The sequence below is a fragment of the Leptopilina heterotoma genome, unplaced genomic scaffold (genome assembly GCF_015476425.1).
Source record: "Leptopilina heterotoma isolate Lh14 unplaced genomic scaffold, ASM1547642v1 Lhet_17, whole genome shotgun sequence".
In the NCBI taxonomy this organism is placed as follows: Eukaryota; Metazoa; Arthropoda; class Insecta; order Hymenoptera; family Figitidae; genus Leptopilina; species Leptopilina heterotoma.
In genome coordinates this window covers 2,955,752-2,976,952 of record NW_025110886.1, presented here as the reverse complement: position 1 = coordinate 2,976,952, position 21,201 = coordinate 2,955,752, and the positions used below count along the sequence as shown (strand labels likewise).

The 21,201-nt window shown below is 23.3% G+C and overlaps 1 protein-coding gene across 1 annotated transcript in view; it reads left to right on the top strand.

Moving 5' to 3' along the window:
• The window catches only part of LOC122499573 (dnaJ homolog subfamily C member 13), a 55,272-nt gene that overhangs the window by 12,420 nt on the left and 21,651 nt on the right, over window positions 1-21,201 (top strand). The window contains exons 5-10 of the mRNA XM_043608014.1: window positions 1,360-1,731; window positions 4,890-5,300; window positions 5,481-6,046; window positions 8,792-9,707; window positions 12,813-13,169; window positions 13,273-13,464. Coding sequence (XP_043463949.1) covers window positions 1,360-1,731; window positions 4,890-5,300; window positions 5,481-6,046; window positions 8,792-9,707; window positions 12,813-13,169; window positions 13,273-13,464 — 2,814 coding nt within the window. The remainder of the gene's footprint in view (window positions 1-1,359; window positions 1,732-4,889; window positions 5,301-5,480; window positions 6,047-8,791; window positions 9,708-12,812; window positions 13,170-13,272; window positions 13,465-21,201) is intronic.

Genomic DNA, 21,201 nt, shown 5'->3' with positions numbered 1-21,201 from the left:
AAAAAATAAAATTCTTCGAAGCAATTCAATTATTTAAGAAATTTTAATAAAATTTTTTCAATAATTCAATTTTTTTTCAAAAATAAACATTTTTACAGAAATTCAATTATTTAAAAAAAAATTTAATAAAATTCTTCGTCAGATTTCAATTATTTTCAATTTTTTAATGAAATTTCTCGATAGAATTTAATTATTTTTAAAAAGTCTTTAAAAAAATCTGGGAAATTCAATATTATTTAAAAAAATTTGAATAAAATTCTTCACAAGCAATTAAATATTTTCATAAATAATAATATTTTCCTCCGGAATTCAATTATTTTCACAAATAAAATTCTTCACAGGAATTCAATTCTTTAAAAAAATGTTTAATAAAATTCGTTGCAAGAATTCAATTATTTTCATAAATAACAAAACTTATCGCAGAATTTTAATTATTTTTTGTACAATGTTAAATAAAATGATAGAAAATTGCATTTATTCTAAAATTTTTTTTTTAAATTCGCCGAAAGAATTTATTTTGACTTAAAATTTTTAATTATAATTGAATATTAAAAGCATTATAGCTTGAATTTTGAAAAGGGTTCAAATTAAAATCTTTGAAAATTTGAATTTATAGAATACAATATTTTTATGATATAAAATAATGATTTTATCACTCTGTCATTTTAAATTTATTATTGTATTTCAGAAGGTTTGAATTTCAAAATCTTAATTCCTATAGAAAAATAATAATGATTAAATATTTATTCAAAAAAGAAGTTATTGATGTTTTCGAATAATTGTACAATTAAAGAGATTCGTAAATAAAAGTAATAGAACATTTTTTTGAGTATCTAATAATTTTTGGAGTGAATCAGAATATTCTTCAGGGTCAGGGAAAAAGTCAAAATTTTTTCTGGAAATCAGGGAAAAGACAGGAAAAAACAAAATTAAATTTTTGTGGCAACCCTGTTTACTAGTTTCTGAATGTAAAATGATCATTTTTCAAAAAAAAATTATTGGGGTCCCACGTCTTGGAAAAGAATAAAAAAATGTTTTATTTTGAGAAAATGTAAATTTCAAGTGTTTTCAAGATCTATATTAGATTCAACAAAAACCCATAAATCATTTATTGAAAGTATAAAGCAAAATGCTATTATTTATTTATTTTTTGCACTGCACTTTTCTTAATCGTTTTCTCCCTATTTTTCTAATATTCATCTTTAAAAAATTTGAAATTTTAAAAATTTTAAATTCTTTTTTTAATAAGAAAAATTTATTTGGTTTAATTTATAAATAATAACTTGTTTTATAAAACCTATTTGGAAAAGGAAAAAATTGTGATAATTGAGTTAATGAAAACACTTACTTTATTTTAAGGGAGGACTTTTTACGGAGAACAAAGATAAATTAATTCTCAGTGCACTGAATTCCTTGGTTAACAAAGAAGTGGAAACTACTTATGAGATGGAAGCACAATTTCACGCCATCAGGCGATTGATAGCAAGTAAAGTTGGATTTGCAGCTTTTACAAGTATGCCGGGTTTCAGAGAAGCGATTGGTGGCAGAGTGGTAAAAGCTTTAAAAAGACAGGATTGGGGAGTGACACAAGCAGCAATCGACTGTATATGTGCTCTGATGCAACCTATGCATGATGATTGTGATTTACGACAAGAACAGTTGAATAAGAGTAGCCTTTTAAGTAATAACAAATTTTTGGAAAGTCTTTTGGATATGTGGCTTAGTCACATTGTAAGAATATCTTTATTTTTTTTATTTAGAATGTCTTGTTATTCCATTTTTATTATTGTTACACAGTGTTACAAAAAAGAAATTATACCAAAAATTACTTTCATCATACATTAATGAGTGATGTAGATTAATGAAAAATTAAAAAGAATGGTGTATTTCATATTTTCGATGCACCCTCAAAAATCTCATTTTAGAGCAAAACACCGTTTTAGGTAGGTTTATGCTCTTTAAATTTTATATTTTTTCCTTGATTTTGATTTCTTTATTTTAATAATGAAAATTGGAAATGTAATTTATTACTAATATAAACCTAAATATTTTTTTATATTTTCAAATAAATGCTTGTTGAAAAACATTTGAGGCCTTGGATCCAATAACTCGCCCGACGCTCGGAGGTACGCGCAACTGCCAGTCAGTGAGCAGTGAGCGCCTCTGGGCCACTCACTGCTACCCGACTGGTATTAGCGCGTGTCTTCGAGCGTCGGGCGAGTTATTGGATCCAAGGCCTCATTTGTTGATGTTGAGGCAAACTACCAGCACATGAACAAATCTCGAAATTCAGACTTATATTTTAATGATATTCTTTGTAACACTGTATTATTATTTTTATTATTACACGGAAAAGTTTTGAGGCAAGTTGCTGTTACAGCAACTCACCTAAAAACTTTTCCGTGTATTATTATTATAATTTTTATTACTTTTTCATGGAGAAAGCTTTGTAATTCTTCAATTTAAAATTTTTTTAAAATATTCTAGACAAATTTTCTTTTTAGAAATGTTACATAACTAATGAGTTCTTGATGAAATGTCCAAAATTATATATATGTGTATCCCAAGTACCCCCAAGGTGTCAAGAAAGCGTTTGCAAATACGCAACCATCACAGTTGATCCCCTTTTCCCCTATTGTCTTCTTTTTTCAATTTTGGCTTCTAAATTTAAAAAATTTTTAAATCAGGCTTCGCACTCATTTACTAAAACCTACTATTTACTACTTTTTTACGTTATTCTGCTATTTGGATACTTTTTTAGATTTCAGCCACTAAAACCAAAGAATTCAATTATTTAAAAAAAAATTGTTAAAATCCATCCAAAACTCAATTATTTTCATAAATAATAAAATTTCCACAGGAATTCAATTAATTTAGAAAAGCATTAACAAAAAAATTTCAAAAAAAAAATTATTTAACAAAATTTTTATACAATTCTTCACAATAATTCAATTACTTTCACTAATAAAAACATTTTTCATGGAAATTCAAATTTTAAAAAAAATTTTAAGCAATAATTCAATTACTTTCATAAATAATAAAACTCGTCGAAGAATTTCAATTATTTTTAATACTATTTTAAATTAATTAATCGAAAAATTTAATTATTTTCACAAATAAAGTTTTCCACAAGAATTCAATTATTTAAAATAAAATGTTCATAATATTTATTATATTCCAAAAAAATTAATTATTTAAAACAATGTTTATAAAATTCTTATGAAGAATTCAATTATTTTAAAAAGTAACAAAACTTTTCACATAAATTCAATTCTTTTTAAACATTTAAATAAAATTTTTCGCAATAATTCAATTATTTTCATAAATAATAAAATTCTTAGCAACTGATCAATTATTTTTATAAATAATAAAATTTATCGTATATTTCAATTAATTTTAATACAATTTTACAGAATTGATCAAAAAATGTAATTATTCTTAAAAATTGAATGACAATTTCACGAAAAAATCAATTACCTATTTAAAAAAATGTTTTTTTTAATTCTTAGTGAGAATTCAATTATTAACAAAGATATTAGAATTTTTCACAGGAATTCAATTATTTTCATATGTTTTAATAAAATTGTTCGAAAAGAATCAATTATTTTAAATACAATTTTAATTAAATTTTTTAAAGATATAATTCAATTATTTACATAAATAATTCTTCGAAAGAAGAAAATTATTCCCGAAAATTCAATTGTTTTTAGGCATTTTAATAAAATTCTTTGCTAAATTCATTTTCATAAATAATAATATTTATCACAAGAATTCGATTATTTTTAAAACTAATAAATTTCTTCTTGGAAATTCAATTATTTAAAAAAATTCTAATAAAATCGTTCGCAAGAATTCAATTATTTTAAAAAAAATTTAATATAATACCACACAGACATTCAATTATTGTCAAAAATTTTAATAGAATTCTTTGTAAAATTTAATTATTTTTAAAAACTTTTCGCAATTCAATGATTTACAATATCTACGATTGTCATAAAATTTCCAAGCAGAATTGAATTATTTAAAATTTTTTTGTAAAAATCTTCGTAAGAATTCAATTATTTTCATGAATAATAAAAATTTCCCAGGAATTAAATTATTTAAATTCGTAAAAATTAAATTATTTTTATAAATATTTAAATTCTTTCATGAATAATAAAATTCGTTACAGGAATTCAATTATTTATCATCAGGATAAGAAAGAAGTAAATATTTTTGATGAAAATTAGGAAAAAGTCAGGAAAATATAAAATGTAGAATGTAATTTTTGTCAGTTTTGTAAAGTGTCTAAAACGAGTTTTTTTTTTGTCGTCAAAGTTTAATTTTTCGATAGCTACTTTTTTACTAATTTTTTTTTTAGTTTGAAAACTACTTTTTGCTACTTTTTTAAAATTAATTATCAAGTGCGAAGTTTGCAAAATACTCACAAATTGTCTTTGTGACTTTTGTACCAAAAATTTTTTTACACTAAAAATTTTAGTTGTTATAGAATTAAATTTTTTTACATTATAAATAATCGAATGGTCACATAAAATATAGATTTTATTGGAAATTCATAAAATTAATCCTTCGTATTATTTTTAAAATTGACATTTGTTTTTTGTTGTTTTTGTGTAAGTCTTTAACACACATAGGAAAATTTGTTTAATATAATTAAAAAGTTTTAGAAAATTTTCAAGATTTGACGGATTATAATTATAAAAAAAAGTTTAGCAAATATTGCATAAATCGATAAGAAAAAATAAAAAAAAATTTTAATGCTTTCTCCATGAGGAAACTTCTAACGAGAAAGCAATATAATGAAATAAATATATTATTATTATTATTATTAGTATTATTATATCTATTTTTAGTATTGTCATGTATATTAATGGAAATTTTGGTTTTAGAATCACGGAACTGGTGCTCTCGTAGTTTCCGCTATGCTTGATCTTTTGACTTTTGCGTTGTGCATTCCGTACAGCGAAACTACTGATGGCAAGCATTTTGATAATCTTTTGGAAATGGTAGCGTCAAGCGGTAGATCGTTATTTAAATTATTTCAGCATCCTTCTTTGGCTATTGTCAAAGGGGCAGGTTTAATTATGAGAGCAATTATTGAAGAAGGACCTCAAGAGATGGCAGCGAAAATGCAAGAATTAGCTCTTGCTGAAGGAGCTTTACCGAGACATCTTTTAAATAGTTTATTCACTGTTGGAAGTGACAGTCGATTATTAGCTCACAGACAACTTTGCAGGCATTTAGTGGGTTTATGGATCACTGGACATCCAGTAGCAATGGGCTTACTCAAAAGAATCATGGTACACAAAAGTTTGAATACATAAATTCAATTTCTAATAAACAATAATTTAATTTTTATTTTATATTTCTATTTAAAAATTTATTTTTTGATTCTAAATATTTAATTCTGCTTATTTTGTAATGTTTCTTAATCGAATAGTATTTAGATAGCTTACTTAATAATTTATCATTCTTTTAAGCCTATTGGATTACTGAGTTACCTTGACTCTGAAGAAAAAGTTCCCGATTCTTTTTTAGAGGAAGAAAGATTGAATAATCGTGACAATTTAAAAATTGCCATTGATCATGCGGCGAAAAACATGAAAAGTCCTCAGTGGATAGCGTTTGAACGGCGAGTGCGTGTTTTTGAGAAACAAGTGGAAAATGTTTTTCAACATTGGGGCACTCGCATTGGTTTTGAGCGTAAAGAAAAAATAAAGGAGAGACCAATTGTTTTGAGAAAACGAAGAGAAAGAATAAAATCCGAAGCCAACTGGAAATTGTTTTATTATAAATTCAATCAAGATCACGCATTGCCGAATCTCATTTGGAATCATAAAACAAGAGAAGAATTGAGAACATCATTAGAAAACGAAATCCGAGCATTTTCAACCGATAAAGATTTGTCTGGTGGGATGTTAATTGCTTGGAATCATCGGGAATTCGAAGTGCAATACCAGTGTTTGTCGGATGAAGTGAAAATTGGAGATTATTATTTACGATTATTGTTGGAGAAGGATAGTCCCGATAATCCAATTAGAAAATCGTAATTTTTTTCTTTATTCGATGGCGACATTATTGAGTCAGAATTTCAGAACTGGACCAACAAAAACAAATTTTTTAAATTTACATTCTGTCTATATATAATTTATTACAGCCGGATGGTAGAAAAACATTCCCGAAATGCGTTTTCAAAAATTTTAATTTTTCAAATTAGTTATAAACAATTAAACTTTAAAGAACCTTTTTAGAAAATTCACTATTGCTTAGTTGTTTTTTGATAAAATTAAATAATATTTGATAGTGATATACAAAAATAATGCCTCTATTAATAACAAAATTTTTAAAAATTCATGATTATTTATGCAAAATAAATTGTTAATTAAACAAATAAGGTTTTAAATGACTTCTGGAATAGTTACGAAAAAAATTCAAAAACTACAATAATCTATGTTTTTTACACTTTAATTTACAAAAAAAAATTTTAGTACCTTTGAAAATTGGGCAAATACATAATTCAATTATTTTGAAAAATGATTGAATTTTCGCTGGAATTCAATTATTTTAAATACAATTTTAATTGAATTCCAGGGAAAATAAATTATTTTTGAACATTTTTTTTAAATTCTTCGAAAGAATTCAATAATTTTAATAAATAGTAAATTTTCCGCAGGAATTCAATTATTTTAAATACAATTTTAATAAAATTCTTCTCAAAAATTCACTTATTTTTTTAAATTTTACAAAAATTCAATTATTTGTAGAAATAATAAATTTTTTCGCAGGGATTCAATTATTTAAAAAAGTTTTAATAAAATTCTATTCAAGAATCCAATTATTTTCAGAAATAATTAAATGGTCGATTTACTGAAAATCATTGAATTCTTGTTTTTAATAATTGAATTCTTTCGAGAAAATGTAATTAAAATTGTATTAAAAATAATTTAATTCTTGGCAAGATTTTGATTCAAATTCTTGTTTTTAATAATTGAATTGTTTTGAAGTATTTATTTCAATTTTCTTGGAAATAATGAAGTTTTTTATAATAATTTCTACTGAAAATTTTAAAAATAATTGAATTTCAAGAAAAATTTCTTTTAAGTTTCTAAAATAATCGTGTTTATTATTAATTGTAATTAGTTAACGATTTTCCTATTAAATTATATTAAAATTATTCATAGAAAATTAAATTCTTTTAAACAATTTTATTAGAGTTTTTAAATTCCTCCAAAACATTTTTTTAATTTTTGAATATAATTGAATTTCTGCGAAGAATTTTATTATTTTTGAAAATAATTGAATTCCTTTGAAGAATTTTATTATTTATGAAAATAATTGAATTCCTTTGAAGAATTTTATTATTTATGAAAATATTTTAAATCTTGAGAAGAATTTTCTTATTTATTAAAATATCTTTAATCTTGAGAAGAATTTTTTTATTTATTAAAATAATTGAATTCTTAGGGAAGATTTTACAATTCATAAAAATAATTTAATTGTTTCGAAGAATTATATAGCTGAATTTTTGAATATAATTGAATTTTATGAAAAATTATGAAAATATAATGATTTTTTAAAAAGAATTTCATCAAAATTGTTAAAAATAATTGTATTCTTTCTAGAAATTTTATTAAAATTGTAATGAAAATAATTGGATTGCTCTAAAGAATTTTATTATTCATGAGAATAATGAAATTTTTTGCCACAACTTTTATTAAAATTTTTGAATAATAATAAACAAGAATATTTAATATTATGTACTTATGAGTGAATTCTTTAAATTTTAAATCTGTATAATCATTCAAAAATTGATGTATTTCTTCAGGGCTGCAATGATTTAAATCAAAATGCAATAGGAACCGAAAAGGCTGCAAAATTAGTATTTCTGTTTAAAGTTTTGAATTCAAAAAAATAAAAAATAATATGTTACAAAGATAATATAATGAATATCAGAATATCACAATTATTAGTTTTTGTTTATTTGACTGAAGTTATTGAAAGATAAGAAATCAGTATTTTATATTTGAGCTAAAGAAGCATTAAATATCAGTATTCTGTTACAGTTTCCTAAAGTTTTTAAAACCTATTTTATTATAACAAGAATTTATATAAATGTATTTTTTATTCAGGATGGTCACAAGTTAGGAAAAAACTGGAAATCAGAGATTTCTTTTAGTCAGGAAAAAGTCAGGGAATTTTTAAAAATTCTTCATAAGTCTGGGAATTTTAATCAAAAGTAACCAGAAAGTAAAAAACTTTGATAATTATGTCATTTTAGTTTTTTAAAGACATTAAAAAATTTTTTAACCAACAACTTTTAATTATCTTATCTTTTTCTTTATAAATAAAATTGTTACTTAAAAAGCATTATTAAATTTTTAATTATCAATGCAGAATATTAAATAATTTAAAAATTTGTTAATTAGGGAAAACGAAAAATTAGTCAGGAAATGTCAGAGAATTCTAAAATGAAATTTTGCAGCCACCCTATTATTATCAATTTTATAATTTTTAATACTAAAAAAACGAACAAAAAAATAGTATAAAAAATGATTTTTATCCGCCCTGATATTCTTGAAAATATAAAGTTTTTTAATTTACAAAATAATAATAAACGGAATTCCGCGTTCCGCGCGTATCATTTGCCAGTATATAATAATTGAAAAATTAATTTTTTTGTAAAACAAATTATGTATATAATGAAAATTTAAAAAGTTTGTGTCCCAGTTCAGAAATTTTGATTATTATTACTTTATTAAATTTTTTAACGAAAAGTATTTTTTTCACGCAGGTATGAGTTTTTCAATGATTTATATCACAGGTTTTTATTGACGAATAAGGTGGAAATGAAATGTCTTTGTCTACAAGCAATGGCCATAGTTTATGGTCGTTACTACGAAGACATTGGACCTTTTTCTGATACAAAATACATTGTTGGAATGTTGGAACGTTGTTCCGATAAAATGGAACGCGACCGACTAGTGATGTTTATAAGCAAGCTCATTCTTCATAGAAGAAACGTAAAAGATATTTTGGATCAAAATGGTGTGCGGGTGCTCATAGATCTATTAACTTTAGCTCATTTACACACATCCAGGGCTGTTGTTCCCACACAGACTAATGTAATAGAAGCTGGTCCCGATCAAGAGCGTTCGGCGGAGAAAGAATGGTATTACAATGATGGCGATAAACGAAAAGGACCACTTCGTTTGAAGGATTTAAAGGATCTCTACATTTCGGGGAAGATTACTTATAAAACGAAAGTTTGGGCCCAAGCTTTAGACAGCTGGCGAATCATAGCACAAGTGCCGCAACTCAAGTGGACTTTGGTTGCTAAAGGAACTCCTGTGATAAACGAAAGTGAATTAGCCACTTTAATTTTAAATATTTTGATAAAAATGTGCGAATACTTTCCAAGTCGAGATGTGGACAACGCAATTATCAGGCCCTTGCCTCACGTCAAACGATTGTTGTCTGATCCGCAGTGTTTGCCACATTTAGTTCAACTCTTGCTGACATTCGATCCAGTTTTGGTTGAGAAAGTCGCCACCTTGCTTTGTGAAATTTTAAAGGACAATCCTGAAATATCAAAGATTTACTTAACAGGTGTCTTTTATTTTATTCTCATGTATACTGGATCCAATGTTTTACCTGTCGCCAGATTTTTGCAATTGACACACACTAAGCAAGCGTTCAGAGGTGATGACGTGAGTAACGTTACTTTTCTTACATTTTCTTCTTTTCATTTTTTCAAGTAGATTTTTTCCCCTTTAATATTGGAAATCATAACAAAGTTACAAATGTATTTTTATTTTTATTTAGTAATGAAACAAAAATTCACCTGTTTCTTACGCGGGACAAAATAATGAAATTACTTGAGAACTTCCTGGTTTAGAATTAGTAAAAAAAATCACTTTTTAAAATGTTATTCAGGGTTGACACAGGTCAGGGAAGTCAAGGAATTCAGGGAAAAGTCAGGGATTTTTATTAAAAGTAAAAGAAAAAATTAAATTTTTAGAATTCATAAGAAAATTCTAAATTCTGATCTCTTTTTTGTTTGACAAATATAAACTACGAAATTACCACGAATTCTTATAAAAAACCCTACTTCTGACAATAATTTATTTTTAAATAATTTAATTCTTCAAAAACTATCATAAAATTATAAGTTATAAATTACTTAATGAATAATTTTATAAAATTTCAATTTTGAATGAATTTAATTAGAAATTCTAAAGAATTTAGATTTTTAAAAAATTGTAATAATTCAAATTCTTCTGAAATTAGTTAAATGTTTTAATTTACTTTAATTTAATTTAATTAATTATTAAAAATAATTCATTTATAGAAGAATTTTAGTAAAAAAACATTTCGATGGCCCCGAGCTATTTCATACTAACTCGCGGGCGAGTTAGTATGAAATAGCTTGGGGCCATCGATTTGAAACATTAAATTTTGGAGAAGTTACAAATTATACAATTTTAATAAATTCTTAGCAAAATTTCAATTATTTTCATAAGTAATAAAATTCTGTAAATAATTTCAATTATTTTGAATATACATGATTTTAATAAAATTCTACAAGATAAGAAAATTGAATTATTTTCAAAACTTAAAAAATGTTCGCTGGAATTTTTTTTTTAAATATGATAACTTTTATAAAATTTTTTCAACAAGGATCAATCGTTTAAGACAATTTTTATCAAATTCTTTGCGAAAATTAAATTATTTTCAAAAATTTTAATATCATTCGTCGAAAAAATTTGTAGGAATTCAATTATTCTAATGAATAATAAAATTCTTCTCAAGAATTCAATTATTTTCACAAAAAATAAAATACTTTAGATAAATTCAATTATTTTTAATATAATTTTAATAAAATTCTTGGCAGAAATTCAATTATTTTCATAAATACATAATAAAATGTTGACAGGGATTCAATTATTTGAAATACGATTTTCTTTGCATTTTTCACAAAAATGCAACTATTTTCATAAATTTTATTAAAATTTTTCGAAAAAAAACAATTATTTTAAGAAATTTTAATTTAATTCTTTATAAGAATTCAATTTTCAAAAATATTCAATTATTCATAAATTATTTATTTTTGTATTTAAATAATTGATTTCTCGCAGAATTTTCTAATAAAAATTGATTTTTAAAAGAAATTTTAGATAATAATTCAATATTAAAAGCATTATAGCGTGAATTTTAAGAAATACTTTAATTTTGAAAACGTTTCAAATTAAAATCTTTGGGAATTTGAATTTTTTTTTACTTTTAACTGACAATTCTGTAGAATTTATTTTTTTGAAAATGTTTAATTGGATTTTTTTTAAATGAGTTGAAATTTTTATTTTCTAATATATATTTAATTGAAGAATTTCCGAATAATTGACCAATTTTTTATAAATTTCTTCGAACTTTAATTTTTTAATGAAGTTTCTCGAAAGAATTCAAAAATGTTTAGAGAATTGAAAAAAATAGTTCTAAGAAATTCAATTATTTCGAAACATTTAAATAAAATTCTTTTAAAAATTCTATTATTTAAAAAAATGTTGACAAAATTCTTTACAAGATTTAGTTAATAAAATTGCTAAAATTTTCCTAAACAATTCAATTATTTGTAATACATTTCTTCTTAAGCATTCAATTATTTTCACAAATTCTACATTTTTGAGGGCAATTCAATTATTTAAAAAAATTTTAATAAAATTCTTCACAAAAAATTAATTATTTTCATAAATAATAATATTTTTTTCCGAAATTCAATTATTTTCACAAATAAAATTCTCCAAAGAAATTCAATTCTTTAAAAAAAATGTTTAATATAATTCTTTGCAAGTATTCAATTATTTTCATAAATAACAAAACTTGTTGCAGAATTTCAATTATTTTTTGTACAATTTTAAATAAAATGATAGAAAATAGCATTTATTCTTAACATTTTTTTAAATTCGCCGAAAAAATTCAATTGTTTTTAAAAATTTTGATAAAATTCTTCATAAAAATTAAATTTTAAGAAATATTCAATTATTTAATAAATTATGTATTTTTGTACTTAAATAATTTAATTCTCGAAAAATCTTCTAATAAAAATTGATTTAAAAATGAATTTCACCCAAAGTTTTAAATTATAATTGAATATTAAAAGCATTATAGCGTGAATTTTTAGAAATAATTGAATTTTGAAAAGGGTTCAAATTAAAATCTTGGAAAATTTGAATTTATAATTACAATATTCTTATGATATAAAATAATGATTTTATCACTCTGTCATCTTAGATTTATTATAAAACATGAAGGAATTATTTATTTTTTTAAAAATGAAGTTCTTGATGTTTTTGAATAATTTTATAATTTAATCAATTCGTAAATAAATGTAATAGAACATTTTTTTGAGTATCTAATAATTTTTGGAGTGAATCAAAATATTTTTCAGAGTGATGGAAAGAGTCAAAATTTTTTCTGGAAATCAGGGAAAAGTCAGGGAAAAACAAAATTAAATTTTTTTGGCAACCCTGATTTCCTGTAATTTTTTTGTATTTCTAAAAAAAATTTTTTGGACAATAATTTCATGACACTAGGGAACATTTTTAATAAAAAAAGTTGATTTTTTTAAAATTTTTGACCAAAAAGTCTGATTAAAATTTTTTTTAGAGACGAAAATCCCTTTTACCTAACTTTGTGAAATATACAAATTTGCATTTTGTACTATTATTGCTATAATGATTTATTTACTCTAATTTATTTATTTCTTCTTCAACAACATGTATTTTAAGGAAATTAAAAAAATTTATCCATTGTTTTAGAATACGCAATCTGATATTATGCAAAAAAGTATTCTTGGACAGCTTTTACCAGACGCAATGGTCAGCTATTTGGAAAATCACGGAGCAGAGAAATTCGCTAAAATATTCTTAGGCGATTTTGATACGCCAGAGGCTATCTGGAATGCAGAAATGCGGCGAATGCTTATTGAAAAAATTGCTGCACATATTGCTGACTTTTCTCCAAGATTAAGAAGTCACACTATGGCGCGATATCAATATATTGCTATTCCTGCAATTAGATATCCTCAATTGGAGAAAGAATTATTTTGCCAAATATTTTATTTGCGACATCTTTGTGATACTGTTAAATTTCCTCAGTGGCCAATTTCAAAACCTGCAAGTTTTCATACTTTATAAATCATTAAAATTTTGTTACTAAATTATAAATGAAATATCTTGAAGAAATTTATTTAATAAAATTAACAAATTTTGTTTTCAGGTTATGTTATTAAAAGATGTTCTTGATACCTGGAAAAAAGAAGTTGAAAAAAAACCACCAATTATGACAATTGATGAAGCTTACAAAGTTCTTGGTTTGCAAAATGGTAAACAACACAATGAAGCGATAGTTCGAAAATCGTATTATAAATTAGCGCAAATGTATCATCCTGACAAAAATCCTCAAGGACGAGTAAGTTTTTCGATTTTGCTTCCTTTCATTTAAATTCTTTTGGAAAAAACAGGGCTCGAACTAGGTCCGTAAATTTGCTTCAAGTCCGTAAAAGTCAGTTTTTTCAAAAAAAGGTCCGTAATTTCAGTGAGAAAAGATGAAAAGTTCGTAAATTGTACGATATAATTTGGAGAATTTTAGAGAAATTACAAATGATTGCAGAAATTCAATTATTTTCAAAAGTAATACAATTTTTATCACAAAACTCAATAATGTTCAAAATTCACAAAAATATCTCGACAAAATCCCAATTATTATCTTTATAAATAAAAAAATTCTTCTCCAAAATTCAAATATTTTCAAAAATATTAATAAAATTCTTGACAAAATTTCAATTATTTTCAAAAATCTTCATCAATTCAATAACTTTAATATCTACTATTTTAATAAAATTTTCCAAAGGAATTCATAAATTAAAAAAAAATTTATAAAATTCTACGCAAACCTTTCATTATTTTCATAAAATAACAAAAATTTCACAGGAATTCAATTATTTACAAATTTTCTATAAATTTCTTCTAATTAGTTTAAAAAAAATTTAATAAAATTATACGCAAACCTTTCATTATTTTCATAAAATAACAAAAATTTTACAGGAATTCAATTATTTACAAATTGTCTATAAATTTCTTCTAATTTAGTTCAATTATTTTCATAAATAATAAAATTTTTCCAGGGATTCAATTATTATCGTAATAATAAAATTCTTTTTAAGAATTAAATTATTTTCATAAATATAACAAAACTCATTGCATAATTTCAAATATTTTTAATACAATTTTAATAGAATTCCTCGAAAAATGTCATTATTCTTAAAAATTTTACTAAAATTCGTCAAAAGAATTTTTAAATTATTCTTAACTAGCAAAGTCCTACGCGCGCGTGAATGATTTAAAGAATTATCACGGTAGCAATCTGCCTACCTGCTTTCCACAGAAAAAATTTAATAATTTCAATTTATATTCTTGCATGTTTACAATAGTTATGATTTTTTAAAAAATCTCGGTATTTCAACTATATTATTATTTCCACGCCTCAGAAGCCATTTAAAAAAATTGCAAGAAGATCGAAGGCGGGGAAAGCAGTGATTTTTATTTTTTGTTACGGATTTTTCAGAAATCCTAAAATATAAAATAAATCAAAATTACTGCTTTCCCCGCCTTCGATCTTCTTGAAAAATTTTTTAATGACTTCTAACATTAAAATAAATAATTAGCAAATGAAAAAAATTGCTGCCAAGGGGTGGAAATTATAATTTAGTTTAAATACCGAGATTTTTAGAAAATCCTCGAAAAATCAAAATTACTACTTTTCTTGCCTTGGATCCTTTTGCGATTTTTTAATGGCTTCTGTTATTAAAATAAATATAATTACCAAGTGAAAAAACATGCCTCTACTCAACTCAAGTTTCAAATGTAATTTTTATACATGTAATTTTCTCATGAAATCCCTCAAACATTTTTTAAGCTCATATAAATGTAATAAAATTCAAACTCAAAAGATTTAAATTATAATTTCTGCAAATATTTTAATTTTCATTCTTATGTTTCTAATAATGGTTGGGGTAGTTAGTTAGTTAGTTTTTCTAAATCGTATTTTCTAAAATTTTTTTTCTAATAAAGGTGAATTTCTAAAAAACTTTTTTCTAATAAAGGTGATTTTGAAATTTTCTGTCTTCTAATAAAGCTAATTTTCTAAAAATTTATTTTTCTAATAAAGGTAATTTTCAAAATTTTTCTTTTTTCTAACAATATTCTATTTTTGTAATCACGATCAATAAGTGATATTTCGTTAAAAAATTATAATAAAAAATAGAAATTATGCAAATTACTTAACAAAATTTTTAAATAATCTAGTTAAAAATCGTAATTAACAAATTATAGGAATTTTTTCATTAAAGATATTTAAAATTTTCTAAAAAAATTTTTTATAAATATATTAACTTTGGAAATTTAAAATAATGTAAAAATGATGCAAATTATTTTTTTCCAAAGAAGAATAGAATTTTGTTAACAAATTGTGATAAGAAATAGTAATTTTATAAAAATTTTTCTTCATTTTCAAAAAGAAACTTATAATTTTGTAAACAGAATTGTAATTGAGAAACAGAAAATTTAATCTTTATTTTTAAACAATTTTCTAATTTTTATCAAAATTATGGAATTTTAGAAATTTTAGGAAAATAAACATTAGAAATTATAACTTTTTATAAAATCTTTTTTCAGAAATCAGATTTAATTACAAATCGCCTTTTTAGACAAAAAGGTGTAGAAAATACTTTTTTTTAAAATAGTGTTCGCCTACCCTAATAATTGTTAGTATTCATCCGAAAAATATTATATTGAATACATTGAAATGTTGATAATTGAAGGAAAGAAATGTTTAATAGAATTTATAAGTAGGGGAGACTGGGGCGAAAAGTTAAATTTTGCATAAATGATTTTTTTTTGGCAATAAAAGCCGCTTAGATGCAAATATTTGTATATCAATATTGTAGGGCAACTTGTCCTCTACAACTTTCAATAAAAAAGTTCCTGATATTTTCGCAAAAAATACATGTTTTGTCCTTTTTTGAAAATTTTGTTTTTTTTAACTTTTCGCCCCACCCTGGGGCGAAAAGTTAAATTCTATTTTTAGCCTACTAAAAATATTTTCTGATAGGTTATAAGTAGTAGATAAGTTAAAGTATAAGTAAACAAGTAATTTAATAAATAAAAGATCTTTGTTTATTTAACAAAAGCTTTAGAATACATAGTTGTAAAGTTAAAAAATTAAAATTTCAAAAAAAAAAATTTTTTTTTGGTTTATTTCATGTGAACGGTCTTGTTTTTTGACAGAGTACTTGCCCAATGTTAAATAAATAATTTTTAAACAAATAAACCCAAAAAAACGAAAAAGAAAAAAAAATTTTTTAATAACATGTAAAAATACATTTAACTTTTCGCCCCACCCATTATTTAACTTTTCGCCCCAGGGTGCGTTTTTGGCTTTAAAAACAAATATAAAAAATCTGACTAAAGATATTTAGCAAATACCTTCAGGTATCTCTTCAGGGGACCCAAATAATGAAGTAAAAAAATCGCGGTGAGGATAAATGCAAAAAATATACTTAAAAGTTGATATTTTCTTTTTCGAAAAAATTTTCAAAAGTAGGTTGAAAAAAAACTTTCAATATAGGCACCACAAAAATGAACAGAATTGCACACAACTCCGGACATTTATTTAGGGTGATAACACCCTTCTATAATTAAAATTGCAATGCTCTAACTATTTCCGTTCGAAAGATAATGAATTTTAACGGTTTTGGCAGTTTAACTTTTCGCCCCAGTCTCCCCTATTATTTTTTCTGAAATAAATAAAGTTCCCGATTCTGCGTAACCGGAATGGCAAGAGTATCAAAAAATGTAAAAAATGCGGAATTTTTTTTGAAGTTTATTGAATTATCATTTTATAGGAGACTGAATTTACCAAAAGAAACAAAAATTCTAAAGATTTAATTGAAAAACACTATTTTAATCTAAAAAGCATACTAAATATTTAAACTTCAAAATTTAAGTGTCTTTAATCAATTTATTTTTGTCAAACAAAAGTGGCAAATAAAATTCAGTTCACTAATTGAATAATATTGTAAAAAAAATTGTTCGATGTTAGAATTTAAACTTTTTATCAATACCAAGTTTGAGAATTTCATTAAATTTATAAGAATTAACAAAATAATAGAGAATTCTTGAAAAAATTACATGTATTTACCATTTTTAACATCAGTTGAATAGAGGCATGTCTTGATCATTTTTCTTTTATTTGTAAAAAAATTTCTTTGCATCAAGTGGTTATCACACATATGGGAATACTCATAACCAAAATTCCTATCAAAACATTAATTACTATAGAATAACAAAAGACGACACTTTCTGTTCACGGAATAGCAAATTATTATTATGTACTAGCAAAATCCTACGCGCGCGTGAATGATTTAAAGAATTATCACGGTAGCAATTTACCTGCCTGTCTTACCACAGAAAAAGTACATAAGGGAAAATGTTCATGATTAATAAAATGAAGAATATATTTCAGAACTATAGATACGAAAATTTTTTTGAAAATCCTACAAAACCGTAGGTTGAAAATGTATGGAAAAAATTTTTCAGGGAAAGTTCTCGAACTGTACCTGAACACCTGAACAGTGAGAAAAGAACATGAGAAAAAGTTGAGGTCTAATCCTGCATTACACTAAAGAAATTCTTGAACTTTTCAGGAATCTACTGTGTAGAGCAGGAGAAATTCTCGAAGTTCACGGCAGATTTTTGAAAAATTCAGGGACATCTTTAGTGTAATGCAGAATTAGACCTTAACTTCTTCTCATATCCACCGTTCACTAAAGAAGTACAGTTCGGGAACTTTGACTGAAAAAATGTTTTCCGTGTGCTAAGAGTTTTCGATAAAAATAATAATGAATTTAATGGAAACTTTCTGAACTTTAGATAGAATAATTGTTGAACTACTCAACAATCGCAAAATTTTAAATTGTCTCTCAGTTTTCTCTTTTTTACTAATTAATATTGGTATATATTGTAATTTTTTGTAACTTCTCTAAAAAATTTTCCGTATTCACCATTTCAGAATAAATTCTCGATTTTTGTGAGACAACATTTTTCTGTGTTCCTTTTACAAATTGAAACATATCGATTATAATATCGATATGTTTAAAATTCTTTTAAAGAATTTTATTTAAATTTTTTGAAAATAATCAGGGGAAGTTAGTCACCATAATTATAATTTTATTTTTTTAAATTTCTTCACAATATATTCAATTATTTTCATAAATAGTAAAACTCATTGCAGAATTTCAATTATTTTTAAGACAATTTTAATCAAATTCCTGGAAAAATGTAATTATTCTTAAAAATTTTATTAAAATTCGTCGAAAGAATTCAATTATTTCTAGAAACATAGTAACAAATTTTTCTCAAGAATTTAATTATTTCTATAAGTTGCAAAATTCTTTAGATTTACTAAATTCTTTTGAATACTATTTTTAAAAAGAATCCTTTACTAGAATTCAGCTATTTTCATAAATTTCTATAAAATTCTAAAAAACAACTCAATTATTTTCAAATGTAATAAAATTCTTCGCAGAAATTCAGTTATATTTAAAAATTTGTTTAAATTCTCATCAAAATTTTAATTATTTTTATAAATAATTAAATTGTTCTGTACAATTCATTTTTTCAAAAATTTTAATAAAATTCTACGCAAACATTCAATTATTTTTATAAATAATAACATTCTTTGGAAGTATTCAATTACTTTCATAAATAGTAAAATTCTTTGCAGAAATTCAATTATTATCAATAACATTTTAATAAAATTAAATAATCAAATTTTCATTTAAAATTATTAAAAAAACATTATTTTCAAAAAATTTTAAGAAACTCGCCAAAAGAATTATTTATCATTCATAAAAACTCTAATAAAAATTTTTGAAGCCATTTGTAGATTTATTTATATTTGAAATCAAATAAATATAAATTTGATGAGAAAAAAAACCGGAAATAATTAGGACAAAGTCGTGAAAAACCCGGGAATTTTGTTAAATATAGCGCACAAAAAAATTATTATTAAAAATTTTTAATTCCTTAAATTGTCAATATTTAGGGACGTATGACTCTCCCCAAATTTAACTCTATATAATTGTTATTTCATGGAATTGCTTCCTCATAAAGGAAGCTTTGTATTAGCAAAATTTTGGATTTTCATTTTTTGACATATTTATAAATTTTTTTTTATTATGCCTAATACTTTAGTACTTTATATATGCACAGGAACTCCCCGTATAAATGTTCTAAATAAATAAAAAAAAATTTCGACGTATTTTGAACTCCGAAGTCCAAAAAACGGATTTTAAAAATTTGTCCCGATGTGTGTGTGTGTGTGTGTGTGCTAACATTACATTTGCCTCAATATCTCAGAACAAGAAAGAGCAAAAGGCCCAAATTTTTTCTTAAATTGTAGGTCTCCACGGGGGACATAAAATGAGAGTATTTTCAGCCCGATTCATGAAGTTAAACTATTTTTTTTTTGCATTTTTCATTTTGTAAAAAAACGTTTTTTGGACATAACTTAAAAAAATGTTAGGACACTTATAAATGTTTTTCTTTAGTTTTGTAGAGTTTTTCACACGCATCTTTTGAGCCCTAATTGAATATTTTTCGTTCATATTAACCGGAAATATTAAACTTTAAAAAATCAAAAATTTTAGAAAATAAGACTTTTTTGAAAATGTTGTTGAAAAATGTAAAAGTTTAGTTTTGTTTTGTATTTAGTTTTGTAGAGTTTTTTCAGACGCATCTTTTGAGCCCTAATTGAACATTTTTCGTCCATATTAACCGGAGATATTAAACTTTTAAAAATCTAAAATTTTGAAAAATAAGACTTTTATAAAAATTTTTTTAAATTATGTAAAAGTAACTTCAAAAAATTATTACCAACTTGAAGAGCATTAAAAAACGCTTCGTTTGACCTATTTTTTAACCTGATTTGGGCAGAAATTATGAAATTATTGGTATTTGAAAAATCAAGAATTGTGGAAAATATCATTTTTTCAACATTCTTGTTTATTAATTTATGTGTAATTATTAAACTATTATTACCATCTTATAGAATATATAAAAACACATTTTTTAGACCAAGATTTAATGATTTTTAACCCTTTTATAAAAAGTAATTCTTATATTTCAATTATTATTATTTCTATGAGGAAGCAAAGTGTTCATGAAATGAACACCAAAATTATAAAAATGTACAACTTGGCAGCGGTTTTTTAAACTTTATAATTATTATTTACTCAAAAGGTAGATATTTAAAATTTAATGAAAACATTATTGCTTAGTTTTTATTTTATGTCACTGAATTCAATTATTTTAAGAAATTTTAAAAAATTTTTTTGGCAAAATTCAGTTATTTTCAAAAAATTACAATATTTATTATAAAAATTAATTTATTTTCAAAAGTAATAAAATTCAATTATGTTCAAAAATAATAAAATTTATTCTTCTCTGAAAATCAATTAAGTATTTAAAAAAAATTTAATAAAATTCTGCGCATGAATTCAATTATTTTTATTAAAAATATAATCCTTCACAAGGAATTTAATTATTTTCAATACAATTTATCTGAAATTCCTCGAAAGGATTAAATTGTTTTTAAAAATTTTAATAAAAATTCTTCATAAAAATTCAATTATTTTCAAAAGTAATCAAATTCATGTCAGCAATTCAATTATATTCAAAACTTAAAAAAAACTCTTGTAAAATTCAATTATCTTTTTAAATATGTAATAAAATTCTTCTCTGAAATTCAATTATTTTTAAAAATTTTAATAAAATTCTTGGTAACATTTCAATGATTTTCAAAAATTTTCCTCAATTCAATGATTTTCAATATCTTCTGTTTTATTAAAATTTACCAAAAGAATTTAATTATTTAAAAAAAAGGTTTTTAATAAAATTAAACGCCAACATCTATAATTTATAAATATAAATAATAAAAATTTCACATGAATTCAATTTATTATTTACAAATTTTTTATAAATTTTTTCGCAGTACTTACTTCAATTATTATTTTTAATACAATTTTAATCGAATTCCTCGAAAAATGTAATTATTCTTTATAAAAATTTTATTAAAATTTACCTGAAG